Raw genomic sequence first — 18,119 nt, 5'->3', positions numbered from 1 at the left:
GCCACGCCAAAGCTGAAGCCAAAGTTGAAACTGAAGCCTTCCCTCCCCTCTGCGGGGCCACGCCGGGGCGAATCCCTTTTTCTGCCTCCCACCGTCCAAGGATCCTGTGCTGCTTTGGGCTGACGTGGCCGAGCTCGGGAGCTACAAAGCCACCAATGCTCTGACTCCAGCAGCATCCTCCCCTCCACGTCCCCAGCAGGAAGGGCAGCTCTGCCTCCTGCCCGCACCGCAAGCTGCGCAGCCACTCCTGCCTGGGGATGTCAGAAGTCACAAGAGCCAGCAGGCCCGGGGGAGTTGTGGTAGCAGAGGGCCCTGCTTGCCACAGCACTTTGCCATCTCCTTCTCCAGGTTCGGGCACCAGGATGTCATCACGGGGCTGGACAGCCTGAGCCGGGAGTGCTGTGTGACGGCAGGGGGCCGGGACGGTACCGTGCGGCTCTGGAAGATCCCGGAGGAGTCGCAGCTTGTGTTTTACGGGCACCAGTAGGTCTGGGGCGGGAGAGGGGGCTGCAGGCAGGGGGGTCAGGCTGGGGCAGCGGTGTGCAGGTGCCAAGCATCACTAGGAGCCTGCCGGCACTGTGGGGATGCTGATGCCCCGGTGAGCCCTTGTCTCCTAAATAGGATCCCAAAGCATGCTCGTAACTGATGGCAGTTGCCCCTTCTCTTCACAGGGGCTCCATCGATTGTATCCAGCTCATCAGTGAGGAGCACATGGTGTCAGGCGCCGATGACGGGTGAGCACAGGGCCGGGGTGGTGCCTGGGGTGCGCAGGCGGTGCCCCCCTCGGCCCCCTCGCCCCTTCCCTCCCTGGCAGGTCCCTAGCCCTGTGGGGGCTAACGAAAAAGAAGCCGCTGGCACTGGCCCGGCAGGCACATGGCATGCAGGATGCCCAGGGCCTGCAGCAGCCATACTGGATCTCAGCAGTGGCCGCCCTGCGCAACAGGGACCTCCTGGCTACAGGTGTGTGGCAGCTGCTTTGGAGTGGGGGTGTGGAGAGGGGGGCGTCCTGCTCCCTTACCTGGGTGGGAGTGCACGGCAGTCTTCTCTCTCTGCCCCAGGCTCCCACAGCGCCAGCGTGAAGCTCTGGAAGTGCGGTGAGGGATTTCGGAAGCTGGAGCCCCTCTGGGACATCCCGTTGGTATGGATGGGGAGGTGGGGGATTGGAGCTGGGCTTGGGGCATCTCTGGGCGGGGGCTCCCCTCCCTGGGCAGCAGGAGGAGGCTGCCAGAGCCCCTCACCCTGCCCTGTCCCCTCCAGGTGGGTTTTGTTAACAGCCTCAAGTTCTCTGCAGCCGGTGACTTCCTGGTGGCTGGCCTTGGACAGCAGCACCGGTACTGTCCCCCCTCCCTGGTGCTGCCCAGGGGCACAGCCCCCCCCTGCTCCTCCAAGGGCTTGGCGGAGGGTAGCCCCCATCTCTCTCATCTGCAGGCTTGGCTCGTGGTGGAGAGTCAAAGAGGCCAAGAACAGCATCTGCATCGTCCCTCTGAAGCAGAGGGCTGCAGCCCCCAGTCCCGAAGCCCCTGACAGCCCTGAAGCCCCCGACAGCTCCTAGCCCCTGGCCCCAGAGGCGCTGGAGCCAGGTCACCAAACCCCTGTCCCTGGAGCTGCGCCCCGAGTCCTTTGTGCAACCATCTTCCTGGAGCCGGCAGGACGTGAGCAGGGGGTGTCGCATGGCCCCCTGATCCTGCTGGCCCCCCTATCATGATGTGGCTCTGCCCTCTGCGAGGCTCTGCCCCTTTCCCTCAGGTTCAGCCTGACCTGAGCTCTGGAAGAGTCTTATTTAAAAAAAAAAACAAACCAAACCCACTTTATTTACATAAATTACAAAATAAAATAATCACACTTTTGCTCACACTAAGAATCTACTCTTAAAAACGCGGTTGGGCTCAGCACAGCAAGGAGCCACAGCAAGGTCGTTGCTAGCAGAGCCTTGTGCTCTTAACACAGCGTTCCATTTTTATAGCTCTCATTTTTATAGCTTAAACCATGATAGAGACAGAGTCACAGCAGCACAGAATGGATGCTGAAAAAGACCTCTAGAGATCATCCAGCCCACCTCGGCTGCTCGAGCAGGGCCAGCTGCAGCAGGCTGTGAGTCTGCTTCTCCAAGGTTCTATTGGCTGCGTTGCTCCCAGGTTGTGGAGCTCGCATGGGAAATGGGCAATGAAGAGGGATGAAGTTTCCAGGCACTTTCTGGCTGGTGCAGTGATTTATTTTTTTTTTTCCTTCTGATTTTTTCTCCCCCCTTCCTGGTCTTGCGGCTGCCCAAGGCGCAGCCAGACAAGTGGAGGAGGGTCCCTGCCTGGCCTGCAGCTCCCTCCCTCGCCATTCTTAGGGTGATTTGGCATTATTTTGCTGTGTCAGTGAGGCAAAGCTGGGCTCTTGGGGGCTGAGGTCAGTGGGACCCGAGGAAGGCCGTGATGGTCTTGAGGCTTTGAAGGGCTGTGCACCGAGCCCTGTCCCCGCTGGAGGGGACGCTGGTGGTGTTCAAGACGAAGGCCTTGCAGGCCTTGTTGTCGTGTGTGCCCGTGTCCCCCCCGGCCCCCAAGGTCTGTCGTTGTCGCAGGGGCTCTGTGCTGCTTTCTGCGTGGGGCCGTGTCCGTGAGTCCTGCAGGGACCTGTCTGTCCTGGCTTCCCCACCAAAGGGCTGCTTCCCCTGGGGAAGGGGAGAGGGGAGTTGTTCCCGTTCCCGTCCCCCCCCCACCATCGCCTGCCCCGCTGGTGGTGACTGGGCCCTGGGGGTGGCTGGGTTCCCCTCGTGGCTTGCTGGCTCGGATTTGGGGCTCAGTGGGGCTTTTGCACCTCTTGGGGGCTGTTTCTTGGTGCCCCCTGTGCTCCCTCCCCCTCCCACATAGGCACCGAGCGGTTCTAGAGAAACAGCTTTTAATTGAAAAGACAAGAGAAAAGGTCCCATCCAAGCTGGTCTAACCCCTCCCTAGCCACCCCCGCCCACCCCCCCTGCCATATACCCCACCCCTCCTCTCCCACCCCCCCCACTCCCCCCATCTCCATCCCTCTCACCCCTGTCTAATCCCCACCCCCACACACACCCTCACGTTGGCTGCCAGAGCCCTGCGCTTGCTGGGTGCCATTGGCAAGGAGCTCTGCGCCTGCCTCTTCCTCCGCTTGCCGGCCATGGCAGGTGGGGACGGTGGCAGGTCCATCCCCGCATCCTGCCACGGCTCCTGGGGCTCCATCCCGCCGCCGTTGACTATTTTGAGGCTCAGCATGGCGTCGCTGAGCTTGGGGATGCAGTAGTCGGGGGTGAGCATCTCCTCAGGCAGCAAGAGCGAGCTGAAGTCACGGTCTGGGGTGTCTGCGCTGGTGCCACCAGCGTCCTCGGGCACGGAGCTCCTGCTGGGAGCATCCTGGCTGACCCCCACTCCATCCAGGGAGCAACCGAAGAGCCTTAGGGCCTCTTCCAGGACCATCTCCTCGGACACTGCAAGGTCGCCTGCAGTGTCCCCAAGGGCTTCGTTGTTGGTGGCAGCGCAGGGGCTGGTGTGGACATCGCTGCCCAGGGGTGCCCCCACAGGGGTGGCCGTGCTGGGGATGTTGATCTGTGCCAGCTGCCCCTCGCTGTGCTGGTAGCCAGGGATGGACACTGGCAGTTCCAGAGGGTCTGGGGTCACCCCACTCCTCTGGTTTTTGTAGTGTGTGAGGTATCATGGTTGGCCCTGGGGGGCCCCGCAGCCCCCGGGACCCCACAGGGCAGCACCTGGCAGAGAAGTGGCGCCTTGGCCGAGCGTGGCGCTGGCCGGTGGAGGCAGGTCGGTGGTTGTCCACTGGATGCAGAAGACCCGGGGGTCGAAGAGGCAGCCACATGGAGCCCTCTGCAGACCTGTGTGGGTGAGGGGGAACCGTGCTGGGCCGGGGTGGCTGTCCAGGGGCACCTGCTGAGCCGGCCCTGATGGCCGACATCCCCCAGCTCTGGGCCAGGGGTGTGGGGAGCTTGTGGCCGGGGTGATCCCCACGGGGTGAGCCGCTGTGCCGGTGGGACAGGGTTGCAAATCGGGGAGGAGACTGGCATCTAGGAGGTGAAAGGGGAGAGGTGGCCCCAAATATTTGGGGAATTCTCTGCAGATGGGCTTTACTGGGCACGCGCCACCCGGGCGAGGGCAAGGATGCTCACCAGGGCTTGCTGAACCCCCATGCGAAAAGTGCCGGGGGAACGGGTGTGATGGGGATGGCGAAGGTGCCAGAGCAGACTGGGGTGCCATACCTGCTGGTGGTGCCTGGGGGGCGCGGGGGGCCCGGGCTGCAGGGAAGGGCTGCTCCCGCGTGGGCAGGCGGCACGGGTTGGCTGAGCCTAAGAGAATGAGACAGGAGCGATGGCCGGCGGTCACCTCTGCTCTTGCCCCCCAAGAGCGTCCCTGGGCTGCAGGGGTTGGGGTCGGTCCCTACCTCGAGGGTAGAAGGTTTTGGGGAGCACGAATGGCTGGAAAAGCTGGGGCGCCGGGGGGCCCCAGGGCCCAGGCAGTGGGAGCTGCGTTGGTGGCCGCGCCATGGTCCCTTCTGGCTGTTGGCTGCCAAGGACTCTTTGGCGTCTCCCCGGAAGGAATGTGGGGGCTCCCTGTGTTCCGCCCCACCCCCAAGAGCCTCCCCAGCTCCTCCTGGGGAGGGAAAGGGTTAAGGGAGGCTGGGGTGGCCCCGGGGCCTACAGGCGGCTCTCGGGGTCTGCGGGTGCAAATGCTCTTGGCTTTCAACAGTATTTTTCCGGTGGGGGAAGAACAACAAGTTGATTCAGCTGAGCCAAGCGGGGACCAAGCTGCAGCCGCAGCCTCCTTGCGCCAGATGGCAAATGCGTTTGTGATGGTTGCCCACGCTTCTGTTCGCTGCGTTGACCGGAGCGAGGCAGAAATAGGAAAAAGGACCTCGAGGGCACGAAGGAAGGTCACGCGGTGTCGCTCGGTGGCACGCTTTCCCCCAGCCCTCGCTCCAGTAGTGCTGTCAGGTCTTTCAGTCTCCTGCTGGGAAAAGCAGCAGCTCTGGATCCCCCTGGGAGGGGGCGGCCCTTTCCCTGGGTGCGTGACACCCCGGAGGAGACGGTACCCGCCGCCGCGTGCTCCCAGAAAAGGACTGGATTCTGCCCAACGTCCGGTGTCGGGGTGCTGGGGCTGTTTGCGCTCTACGGGATCCCAGGGATGGGGTTAGTACATCCCCTCCTCGTGCTTGGAGGATTCGGCGCTAGCAAGGACACCCCAAGGGTACCAAGGACACAGGCCTCTCGCTCCCGCTGTGTGAACAGTGTGTGGCCTGGGGGAGTCGGGACAACTGCCGTGAACCGGAGGCCAAAGATCTCTCCTGGCCTGTATCCTGGTAATCAAAGAGATTGCGCTCTGTTCGTGAGGCACCTCTGGCTGCAAGATTGTGCAAGGCCATGTGCTGCGTAACTTGTGGCAGGGACCGATGCTGGGGGCGTGAAGGCAAGCGCGCTTCTAAAAGCGTAAAACTCCGTTTCATTTCAGAGCGCAGCTGAGCCCCCCTGCTCCTCAAGACTCTGCCATCTGCACCGCTGTGGCTGGGACTGGGCAGTGCTGCACATCCCAAAGGCCACCAAGTCACACCCGTGTCCCTGCTGCTTTGCCGGGAGCTTCTGCGATGTGAGCGATGTTCTGGGGGGTGATCTCTTGGACTGCAGCTACTCCGTCCCTGACCGGCCGCTGGCCAGGAGGGTTGTGTCCCAGGTGGAATTCCACCTCTCTGACGAGAACCTGGCCAAGGATGCTTTCCTCCTGAAACATGTCCAGAAGAACAAGATGGGCTTCGTCAGCATCAGACCACTGCTGTTCTTCAAGAAGGTAGGCAGCGCGTTGCGTTGGCCAGCCGGGGTGGGAAGTAGGGGTAGGAATGCCTACTTTCTAAAACTCCAAAATGAGTCTTAGAGAGTTTCTTCGACCGGCTTTTCGGTATCATGGGTCCCCATCCCCGAGTCCCTGCTGAGCGTCCCCCCCAGCAGACTGCTGCTGGCCTGAGAGCTGCTGCCCCTGGAGCAGGACGTGCTGCACAAGGACCCCTCGGCCCCCTCCTGGCCCGGCAGCAACTTCAAGCCCAGCAATTTCAGCAATGCCTTCACTGGATTGCTCCTCGCCAGCAAAGTCTTCCCTCCGCTCGGGACAGGCTTGGGCACAGGCAGCTGCTACGGCCTCTGCCCCAGCACTGAGAGCACTCGTGGCTGCGGCTGGGGGAGTGGGGTGGGTGCCTGGGCACCCTGGCCCAGCAGCCCCTCGCCAGATGCCAAACCTCTTGCCGGCAGTCCTCCGGCAGCGGCGTGGGTGCCTGAGCCCCTCGGCCTGCGGGATGCGGTGCTTTGCCTGCCCCACTGTTGTCCCAAAAGTGGGGTCGTTTACCCGGGGTGCAAAATGCCAATATAAACACAGCAGAGCAGAGGTATTTTATTCCGGTTCATGTTTACGCAAAGATGGGGGCTAGGTGGTAATCCGCAACACTAGCACCCCTCATGCCTAAAGGGGCAAGCAATTTATACAGTTCAGTTATACATATTCGATTTCCAAAGTTCTTCCCAAAACTATTGCCGGGAGTAGCTTATCTTGCACAGTTTCTATTGGGCTACAGTTTCCCTGCTTGGAATTAAAGGTCCAGTGTTCTTTTCTTCTACAGCACATGCTCAAGGAGAGTGGGGGGGTAAGTCTTTTTGGTGTGGAATTGAGTTGGTGGTCATGATCTCCCCCTGCCACCTTTCTTCACCTTTCCTCCAGTATTCAAAGATGCTTCTGACTTCATGCCTATTAGCAATTATTCAACTTTTTGGCGCCTCCTGGAGTAGGATGTTCCCTTCTTCTCAGTTTTTTAGTTCTTCTTCAGGGGCACAGTTGTTAGCAAGGCATGCGTTGATCATACAAAGGGGATCTTGTTTCACAAGAGCTTTGTGGCCTTTTTCGTGTGGCTTAAGTACATCATTTCTTAAGTACATCATTTCCCCCTGTGGTGGGTTGACCCTGGCTGGATGCCAGGTGCCCACCAAAGCCGTTCTATCACTCCCCCTCCTCAGCTGGACAGGGGAGAGAAAATATAACAAAGAGCTTGTGGGTCGAGATAAGGACAGGAGAGATCACTCACCAATTACCGTCACAGGCAAAAGAGACTCCGCTTGGGGAAAATTAACTCAATTTATTACAAATCAACCAGAGCAGGGTAATGAGAAATACAACCAAATCTCAGAGCACCTTCCCTCCACCCCTCCCTTCTTCCCGGCACAACTTCACTCCCGGATTCCCTACCAACCCCCCCCAGTGGCACGGGGAGACGGTTAATGGGGTTTACAGTCAGTTCATCACACATTATTGTGATACTTGCCAAACCAACCAAGAAAGGTAAAACTGGAGCGCAGGGAGCAAATGCTTTTCTTTCACCTTAGGCCAACTGCTCGGACGCTCTCTATGCTGCCCTGCTGCAGAGGGCATCCCTCTTGTACCAGTAAGAGACATAAGAGTGAATTAAAGCCAGAACTCCAAACCAGACTAAAAACCCAGTCGTGATCAAGAAGAAAGTGGAGAATGCATCAAATATAACAGAAAATTATTTTGGACATTCCCAGTTTACATTTGGAAAAAAGAGAAGGAAAACAAAGAGGAGGAATTAGGTATTAAAAGAAGAGCACTGAATGATAAAGCAGTAGCAGTCCCTCTACCACTACAAACCCACACCCCCACACGCACGTACGCACACAGACTGTACACCACCAAACTCCCCTTGACTGTGACGTTCCCCTCAGCTTGCTGGTCTAGAGATACTGAATGCCTGAAGCACACCAAGGATAACTGAAAACATCTGCATGGCTTTAATGGGAATCCTCCAACTGAAACAAAGCGCCTTCTCCCTCTGTCTGCGTTGGCACATCCCCGAGTCACGCTCTCACTCCTCTCCTTCAAAGTCAAGATTCCTAAACGTGAAAAGCGGGAGTGGGGAAAGGCGAAGGGAAGAGAAAAAGAGGGAGAGCATCATCAGTGGAAGACCTGCCAGCTGCTGCTGATTCAGCCCTGTTCGGGGCACCACCACAGCAGAGAGGAGCTGGTTTGCATGCCACGGTCCTCACTGCCTGTTCCCAGGGACAGGCCATTTGCTCAGCCTTGCCGGCCAAAGCGTGGGAAAAGTGTAGGCGTGCGCTGTCGCTTGCAGAGGAGCACGGTCACGTTCACGTGCAATCCTTTACCTTTTTCCTCCCTGGATTCAAAGGGTTTCTGTCTTCAAAGTGAGAGCCTTCCATACGGTCATTTGTGACATTTCATCCAGGATAACAATCTCAGAAGGATCAGTCCTGCAATAAATATTTTACATAGCAATCCGTGATTATGGGAACTGATGCCACCAAGGGCATTAGCATCAGCAAGAGGAACAGCGGAGCCCTGAGAATCAAAGCTCCGCATAAGCGTGGGAGGTTTTGCTGGATGAGGAGTTTTGGGAGGCAAGCCGGGGAGCTGCAGAGCAACAGCTCTGTGCAAAGGCTCTTGCTGGGGCTTAGCCCCGGTCCGGGTTCCTAAGCCACTGCTGGTACAGATCACGCCTGCAACTCCTCATGTGTAAGTATGAGGATCTCCAGCTACCGTAAAGGCACTGATGAGGCAAGGTTTGGGGGTCAAACGCGAGTGCTGCAGCCACTCTGCTTGGGGTCAGAGCCCTGCAATTGCCTCCTGCAGCCCTGCCCCCAAATTTGATTTTCCCACCAAGCTGCCTGCTGGTTTCTGTGGGATGCCCCACAAAGAGGCAAGTGGAGAAAACTCTGCCAAACACCTTCAAGCTAATCTTGCCGGGGTTCCTGGTGCTTGGTGGGGCTTTACCTGTCACTGCTTTGTTTTGGGATATCCACGTCACTGGTCTTCCCCACGTTCAGCTGAACTGAACTTGCAGCAGCAGCAGCTTCCATGGCCCTCCTGGACTCCTGATGTAAAAAAGGGACAAATCACGTTCTCTGTCTTTGATCAAAGTGGAGATAAGCTGAATGCCCAGCACAAACTTAGCAGTCTGCCCTCCCCTTCTGCCCCTTGGCAGCTATAGGTATTAGTGCAGCAGGGGAGAAACCGTTCACTCCAAAGATTTCGGGGCAGGGGGATTGTGTGTTCAAAACACGATTATGAGCAAGTCTTGCCAGCAGCAGCAGCAGCAGCATCTAATAATAATCATCATAATGATAATGACCTTTGTGAAAAACGACTCGTTTTAAAAATTACACCTGTATTCAAGCGCTCAGCTCACTGCTACTTGAGGAAACAAAGGTTACAAAAGTTACAGGCTATTGGGATCTATTTCGATTGAGTGCTGATCTTCCCCCAACGTTTCCAGACAAGCTGTAAGAGAAACAGGCAATCTCACAGACACACGGAGATGTCCAGCCCCGAGGACACAGCAAGCCTTACCTCGTCTTCTTCTCCGGCTTCATTTCTGGCATCGTCCAACTTCTTCTTCCTTTCTGGCATAAGGTCATCCAGAGAGCTGAGCTCTCGCTTTGAGAAGCAGAAATCCATCGCTTTCCGGACAAAGACGAGAGCCAAAACCTTCACGAATAAGAGGGAAGATGCAGTGAGCTCAGAGACGATGCCACCTCTCACTCCAACGCTGCAAACACCCCGCTGCCGAGCGGTGGCAGCTCTTACCATCATGGGAAAGATGATGGCGGCACGGGACACCTTGATGGTCCAGAGCAGGACGAGGCAGGTCAGCTGGATCGCCGTGAAGAAATGCACCTTTCGCAAGGGCACGTGCCGCAGTTAGATGAAATCCGGCTGGTGTTTCGCCGGCATCCAAAACAGCTTCAAGCGATCAAAGAACTGCGAAATAAAAGGGAAAGGTTGCCACCTTGGGACTGCGGCAAGTTGCTGGCCCTCTCGAGACGTGGAGGCACTTTGCAGCATCTCGCTTGCTGTCAGAAATCCTGGATCCCACCGCGTTCCTCCTGGGAGCAGCACCCATTTTCCCTTCGCTCCATCTAGCAACCGGCTTGCCCCTGAGAGCTGCCCACCAAACGGCAACTATTTCATGCCATTCCATTATTAGCATTTCTCAGCCCACTGAATCCCCCCGCAAGGATTTCCACCAGTGGTAGAAACTGCCTTCCCTTTGCACCAAATTCCCCCGCTTTTCACGTAACCAAACACTGACCTGCCCTAAACCCTGCAACAGAGAGCGCTGAACTTGCCTGGTCCTCCCAGCCCTCTATACCTCCTGTGCCTCCACCAATCTCTTTCTTACACAAAAGAGTTTCATTGCTTGCTCTGCGAGAAGTTTTTCCCATGCCACTGCTTTTTTCCCTGCTGCTACGGAGACAAAATACCAGGGAGCCGACATGCTGCACGCTGTAAAAGAGTCCGTACCTGAATTCCTCTGAGCGACGACACACCCATGTAGAGAAAGACGCCATAAAGCACAGGCATTGGTATAAACTGGGGGGGGAAAGAAAAAAAAAAAGAAAGAATGCAATCGTTTCTTTTTCTGTATTGCATTTTCAGTATTACCACCCTCTTCCACAGGCACTGCCTAAAATTGCTTGAAGCTTTTTCCATTCAGGCTTAGAGATGGGTCAGATATTAACCATTGTTTTGCCATTTTGTGCGCACGAGTGAGCTAAGGCTCTGCTTTAGGCTGAACTTGGGAGTTATCTCTCCTCAGAATAATCCTATTTTCCAGAAAGGTTGGAGGAAAATAGGCGATTTCACCCGTGCTACCCTATGCCGCATTCTCTGGCGGTAGAAGAAACACTTCTGCCTATTCTTGGGGCAACAGGCAAAGGCCACAGGCCTCCTCCTAGCCTAGAGACGAGATTACTTTGTGGGAGGAACGTGCAAGGAAGCCCACGGGGATGACCTCAGTGTGTTTAGCTCCTGGGAACGGCTGCTCCGGGGCATTTGGGGAGCAAATTGCAGCCACTAAAGGGCTGCCTGTTTGAAAGACAGCAGATGTGCTGGTCTGAATATGCTCAACTGTAACCCATAAACATGGGCGGGCCTGAAAGACACCCAAAAATTCAAGCAGTTGCGTTGCTTGCTCATCTCGAGCACACCAAACGGGGGCCTGAAGGGCTGCAAAGCCTAACCGAGGCTGGTTCCCACCGTGGGTCAAGCCCCAAGGGTTGGGACCACCTCCTCCTCCTCCGCTCCACAACTAACTACTCAGGCCTGCAGAGAGGGGACTGTTTTTCTGTAACCTCCAACAAGCTCACGGTTGTTGGGTGGTTTGCATTTTCCTCTCACCTTTAACACGGAAGTGAAGAAGACAGAGCAGCCCATGAGCACAAAGATCAGCAAGCCAGTGACTCTCTGCTCTCGTATCCCCAGAAACTTGGGTTGTTCTCCTGGAGCTGAGCAGTCAGACTCTACTTTGAGGCTATTCACGTGGGTGATGGACAGGACGGTCGCAGCCACAAACCAGGGCAGCCCCATCACAGAGCACACCCCGAGCATCACGGCCACCACAAAAAGGTCCAGGTGGTACCCGCATCCTTTCTGCAGGCAGGAAAACAAGAAACAGAGCATCCCATAGCACAAGAGCAAGGATAACGTCGCAAGTCAGACTCAAACCCTGCTCGAGCACAAGTCAACTTCTTCAGAATTCAAAACAAGAAATGGAAACAAGCAAGGGTGTATGCAGGCTTTGCACAAGCACCTGGCATGAAAATCTGGCAGGAGTTCAGACACAAGGGATACGCAGAGCTTGTGCGATACATACTTCTCCAAATAAAAACCAACCCACAACCCAAAAGCACCAAACCATTTTTTCCACTTACAAAGAAAATTCTACCACTTGCGAGGAAGGTGTGACTCTGAGTTATCCCTGGCAGCGCATCAAAACAATTCATTCCCCGCACCTGCTGCTGCTGCCATTTTAAAACAAAAACGCACTTCTCTATTGCTCCAAGATTAATTTGCTCCTCCAAAAGGTTGCTCATCTATACTGCCCTGTCACTTGCTCCCTGCATCATCGTTAATCCAGGAGAGCATCCTGCCACGCAGCCTGACCTTGTCCCAAACCAATACCTTCAGAAAGCATCGGGAATAAGAGCTTCTCCCCAGACCTGCAGCCCAGAACGGGCTGGAGTCATCTCTCACAGGCCCTTACCTTCAGCTTGTGCTCCTTCCTGTTCACAATAACGGCACTGATCTGATGGTCCATGAATATCAAGATGGTGCAGAGCAGAGCTGGGACGAGCGCAGCCAACACCGTCCACCAAGGGTTGGGTCCTATGGGGTTGATGAACCACCCGCGGTCGTCTCTGGTAGGCTGCAACAAAGCCCACACATCAGCATTGTCTCCCAGCCCAGGCACTCCACTGGCTTTCATTTTCCCCTCCCTCCTTGCGTCAGAGCACCTCCCAGCCCTGGCTTCATGTCCCCCTCTCCCATGGGCTTCAGCAGTGCCAGTCTCCTCCTTGCAAGCAGCTCTAGATAGTTCCCCTGTAGGTATCTAGTTTTGGGGCCATCTTCTCGTTTCCAGGAGGAAGCAAGGCACTTGGAGGTGGAAGAGGAGATGGTCACACCACCAGCATCTCCTCCAGACTCAGCCCTGCCCTGCCCCGGCATCACCTTGTGGCACCCCCACGTGCCAAAACACCCCGTTACCTTGAACGCATGGGGGACCTGGAGCTTCGGCAATGGGATCCCAACCACAAAGTCAAGGAGCACCATGATGACGATGGTGAGGAAAACAGCAAAGTCGCTCACTGTGGACCGTACCTGGGGCGAGAAACCAGAGGTGAGAGGGGCATGGCAAACAGGGCCGTAAGGTGAGATGCAAGAGTTGCAGACATCCACAACATTAAGGCTGCTTAACCAAATCCCACCACCCCTCTGAGCACATGCAGCCTGATCCCTTGCTTAGATACTGCTGCTGTGTTTGTCCCTGTGAGATCTGGGGTCAGACAATAAAAAAAGCTTAACTAGGCCGACAAGGGTTGGTTTAAGTCAAAACCTAAAAATAATATTAAAAATAAGAAAACACATGTCTGCCACTACAGCTACACTCACAGCTACAATGGCAACAAGGCACTGAGGCATCCTTTAGTCCTCAAAAGGAAGTTCCTCACTTGAATCTACTTTCTGCTCAAGCACATAATGCGCAGAAGGTAGGGGAAAAAATAACAAAAAAAAATAACATTACAGTTTGCAGGAGTCATGGAAGAGCAGGTTCCAGATATTTTGCTTTTCCTCCTCCCCTTCTTCCCCCTGCTCCCTCCCATCACCTTAGAGCACGCTGCCCTAACAGATTCACAGAAACTGAAGTGAACGAATATCTTAACCCTGAATTAACATAGAAGCAATACTATGGAGAGTGGAGGTGTGCTTTTAAATTTAACAAGTTCTACATTTAAGAAGCCTCCTCCTTGCCAGCACAACACATGCAGTATTGATCTGTTTCAAAAATAAACATATTCCCCTTTTTCGGAATATTGACCCAATTCAGTTACAAAGGAACTGTAATTCAGCCCCAACAAACTCCTGCTTTATAAACGGGAAACTTTTTCTAGGAATACCTTTCAGTATTTTCAAAATTGAAAAAGAAAAAGAAATTAACCAATAATTTTCTGTATCAGTTACGATCAGCACATTTTCTTCAATAATATTTGCAATGCTACTACTGTACTCTGAAGATTTGTTTCAACTTTACTAACAGGAGCATTTTTAAACAGGCAGTATATTGGTCTCATTTCCTCAGGAACGGCAGGGGCTTTCTTCTGTCTCAGGAAGAAGATGACAACAACAGAACTCATCAGCTGTCACCAAGCTTGGCCACAAAGTAATGGCGTCATTAAAAGAACGTCCCCTGGCTTCCACAGCTTCCCAACTATTAACTACATCTTTTGTAAGCCAGCTTCTCAAAGTTGTTCACTGCCAGGTATCGGCCAACAATAAAATGCACAGGGAGAGAAAGTCTCAAAGGAAAGCTGAACCCATTCAGAAGTAAACAAATGTCGCACAAGTGTCACTTGGAAATAAGGAAATAGGGTGGAGTGTAAGGAATTACGGCATGCAAGTGTTCTCTGGTATATGGTCTGGCAGGCAGCCATTCTCATATCCTCCACATTCAGGGGCCCCAGCCAGAACTCGGTCAGAGATGAGAACTCTCCTTCCTCTTCAGAAAGGCCCTCTCCTCGCTTAATATGGAACAAGTTAATGAAAGGAGTTACACAGCGCGCCACAGCAGAAGGACAGATATCACCCACCCAAGACTCACGCTGTGGTCATGAAGCCTTCATGAATCACCAGGGACACAAAAGTACGATTCAGGAAGGGACGCTGAAGAGGGTGGAAAGAATGGAAGAAAGCAAGGGGCGATGACAGGCTGCCAAACTCAAACAAATGCAGTGCTCTCTGTACCATCAGGAGATCAAACACCTGCAGGCTGCTCAGAAACGTACGCACACTACTGGCAGCGCTGTCCAAAGGGATTACGCTGAGGGAAAGAGCTTGGTCACAGACAAGAGCAACATTTCAAGCATCTTCTGAACACCACACGACACCACAAGACAGACAACACACCTTCCTCTCCAAAATCAACACAGAGAACAAAACAAGGAGGAAGGTTAATCCTCCTAGATCTGACGCTATTCCAGCAGAATGCTAATAAGCAAAGCTAAAGAAACAACTGCGTTTCAATTCATCCCAAAATAAAGTCATGCAGCAGAATTTCAAAGACTCGGCCTACTTCTCCAAAGGAAAAAGGAGACTAGTGTGGCACGAGATTTAATGCAGCTTCAGGTCTGGAGACAGCCTAATTGGCGTGGTGTTCATAGCACAGTCTCTTCAATTCTGCAGCAGCTAACAACAGTCACTTCCAGAGTAAAGCCAGGCCCTGGTAATGCCTGTGCACATCTCATTGCCAAAGCAAATTCACTCACACTCATAAAACCACTCTCTAGGCAGAGGCTTGAGTCATTGCCTATGGCATTTTAGCCCTGCTGCAACCTCACTGGCATGAAAACAGCCCTTTCGGGATGCCACGACACTGTTCTGTTCCTCTGATGCAGGGATACTTTCCTGGCTCAAAAGGATCTCAGTCCTAGTTTCTGCACGGGTGCCACCACCTGAAAAGAGACTTAACCTCAACAGTTCAGAACATTTTCCAAAAGCCTCTGAGGGCATCAACCTTGAACTGCTGTCCGATGATGATCACAGCCTTGCAACAACATACACAGGGAGCCAGATTATGCTGAGCCACGGCTTTTTTATTAATACTCATGAATACTATCATTATTCATTTTTTATCAGAGGCTGAGACACCAACAACAACTCATAAAGTTTCAGACCAAGTTTGAGCCCTACAGAACACTCCTTCAGCAGGACCCAATCTAGAGGCACCTGCTTAAAAATACAACCCTTAAACCTAAGCAGCTCCAGCTCCTTTTTCAGAGCACCTCAAACTTCTGGAATTATTACAGATCGCAGCCTCCAGCAATTCCCAGTCCCCTCTCAAACTAAAAGCTCCAGAGCTCCTCGACTGAGCTGGTCAAGGTTTTGCCCACTCACAGAAGCACTTGCCCATCATCTCTGTCTGCCTGCCTGACTAGCAGACACAAGCAGATTCCTCCAGGGCAATACCCTCAGGGAAAGTCTCTTTTTCACTTCTAAAGGACCATCCTCCTCACTTGTTTTACATCTTCCCCAGCTGACCAGGCTGCTCAGCACCCTGTGCTTTAGTTACTTTGCTGGCTGCTAACTCAAACTTCCCATTGCAGCCTTACCACACAACTGTTACCTCCCACAACCTTCCTATTCATTGTCCCCTGCACACCCAAAGGCCGCTTTCCTTTCTCTGCCTTGCATGCCAGCAGTACCACAGACTAAAACACTCTCCCTTCACTCTCCTTTCTCAGGCTTGACACTACAGTGCCTTCTAGAAACTGAGAGCAGCAGTTATCCTAAAAGGCCTGCTCAGCCCCTCTGCCTGCAGCAGAGGCACGCTCTTCTTTCCAAACAACAGGACAGGTTTGTCACAAAGACGTCGGAAAGAGGAGTGGCAGCGCAAGGGGAACCTCGTGAAAGAAAAAATCCCAAGAGCACAACAAACAACTGCTGCCACTGAGAGTTTCCAAAGACTCTTTCCACATCCACACTTGAGCGCCAGATTGCCAGGCCAGCAAAAGGCACATTGCTACCAGCAGACAGCCCAAGAAAGAAGGACATACTTTGCGTACAGAGCTCCACGGCTGTGCTGGTTTTGACTGGCAGAGAGTTAATTTTCCCCACAGTAGCTTGCACGGGGCTACGTTTTGGATTTGTGCTGAAAGCAGTGCTTACACAGCATCAAGGCCTTTTCTGCCCCTCACCCCACCCCACCAGGGAGTCGGCTGCGGGTGCACAAGAAGCTGGGGGGGGGCACAAAACTGGGACAGCTGACCCCAACTGACCCAAGGGATATTCCAGACCACAGGATGTCACGCTCAGCAATATAACTGGGGGAAGAAGGAGGAAGGGGGGACATGCCCAAGTAACTGTTAGGCGTGATGGAACCCTGCTTTCCTGCAAACTAAACACCTGCCAGACAATGGGAAGCAGTGACTGAATTCCTGACTTGGCTTTGCTCGCGTGCACAGCTTTTACTTGTTAAACCATCTTTATCCCAACACGCGAGTTGATTCACCCTTCCGATCCTCTCCCTCCTCCCACTGCGGGGCAGCGAGCGAGCGGCCGTGCAGGGCTTAGCTGCCGGCTGGGGTTAAACCACTACAGAGGCTCGAGAGCTTCTCAGCTGAACGCTTTAAACAACATTTCAAAACACCGTCAGTAAAACCAGCCTCTTTTCCCACTGAAGCACGAAACCCACGCACGGCACTGGAACAGGAGCGCTTTTTACAGCTCCCATTACTCCCATTACACTCCCGTGCAAGCGCAGTAGCCCCTCGGAAGCGACCGCTTTCACGGTCAGTGAAAGAGGGCAGGAAAAGAGCAGCCCCCCCAGTCCCGTCCGAATTGAGGGTCTCCTAGGAACCTAGGAACCTCCTGGTTTCAGGCAACCGACAGGTAGGTACCTGCTGTCGAGGACGTCCTCCGTTCTCCCAGCCGAGGGAAGGAAGCAGCAGAGCCAACGGGACGCGACTGCTCTGGAAACGCCACTGCCGACCTCCCTGAAGCTCCCTCCAGGGCCTCTTGCCCCGGGGGCTGCCAAGAACGCCCGGGCAGGACTGTGTCGCAGCCCGCCACCCACGCCAGGCTGGGAGGGAGGGAGGGAGGGAGGGAGACCCCCGGCGGCTGCGGGTCCCTTCCCTGCGGGGACAGCCGGCAGAAACTCCTTTCTCTCCACACACAGCCGCACGTCTCCGCGGTGCCCGCCGGCCTCCGCCGGACAGCCACCAGCGGCAGGCAGTCCCCTGCTGCCCCCGCAGCCCCGGGGGCGGCAGGGAGGGGCCGGGACCGGCCGGGCCTGCGGGGGGAAGGCCGGGACCCGGCGCCCCGGCCTGCCGCGAGGGGAGATGCCGCCACCGCCGCCGCCGCCGCCTCAGCCCCGCTGCCGGCCTGCGAGGCCCCCGGGCAGCCCCGGCGCTGGCGACCGCCGGGCAGCCCACCGCTCCACGGACGGGGAGGAGCCCCCGCCACGGCCACTGGCCCCGCCGCGCCCGCCGCCCGCCCTTGCCTCAGGCGGGGCCGGGCCGGGGCTGCGGCCGGAGCGGAACCGAGGGCAGCCGAGCGCAAACGAGAGGAGACGAACCCAGCCGAGAGGAGCCGAGCCCAGACGAAGAGATGAGCCGAGCCCAGCCGAAGGGAGTCGAGCTCAGCCGAAGGGAGCCGAACAGAAACGAGATGAGCCGAACGGAGCCGAGCCCGGCCCGGGCGCCCCCCCTCTCTGCTCCATCTCCCCACGCTGCTCGGCACTGGCTCCTGCTGCTGCTGCTGCTGCGCTGCAGAGGCAGCTGCATTTTGGGGCTTGGAGCGCTTGGGGTTCCAGCGTGAGCCCGAAGCATCAGAGGAGTTGGCCTGTACCTCGTGGCAGGTCTTGCAGCTGCTTTCAGGGGGGTCTGGGCTCTGCCCAGGCCTCTCGAGTCAACGTTGACTCTGGTGCCTAATGACAGTCTGCTGGCAGTGGCCCTGGTAGCTCAGCCCTTTCTCTCCCCAGTTGCGATGATGGCAGCCAAAAAGGACTGTGGTGGTTTCAGCCCAGCTGGCGACCAAGCACCA

The 18,119-nt window shown here is 55.5% G+C and overlaps 1 protein-coding gene across 1 annotated transcript in view; it reads right to left on the bottom strand.

Annotated features, from left to right (window-relative positions):
- LOC126037372 (electroneutral sodium bicarbonate exchanger 1-like) overlaps positions 1 to 17,216 on the bottom strand; it is a 108,953-nt gene extending 91,737 nt beyond the window's left edge. Inside the window, exons 1-5 of the mRNA XM_049797676.1 lie at positions 16,976 to 17,216; positions 12,570 to 12,683; positions 12,070 to 12,231; positions 11,205 to 11,456; positions 10,329 to 10,397 (exon numbers count right to left, since the gene is read on the bottom strand). Coding sequence (XP_049653633.1) covers positions 10,329 to 10,397; positions 11,205 to 11,456; positions 12,070 to 12,231; positions 12,570 to 12,635 — 549 coding nt within the window. The 5' untranslated portion in view covers positions 12,636 to 12,683; positions 16,976 to 17,216. The remainder of the gene's footprint in view (positions 1 to 10,328; positions 10,398 to 11,204; positions 11,457 to 12,069; positions 12,232 to 12,569; positions 12,684 to 16,975) is intronic.
- Positions 17,217 to 18,119: the final 903 nt, after the last annotated feature.

Source organism: Accipiter gentilis, unplaced genomic scaffold (genome assembly GCF_929443795.1).
Source record: "Accipiter gentilis unplaced genomic scaffold, bAccGen1.1, whole genome shotgun sequence".
Taxonomy (NCBI): domain Eukaryota; kingdom Metazoa; phylum Chordata; class Aves; order Accipitriformes; family Accipitridae; genus Astur; species Astur gentilis.
This window is presented reverse-complemented; position numbering and strand designations above follow the sequence as displayed.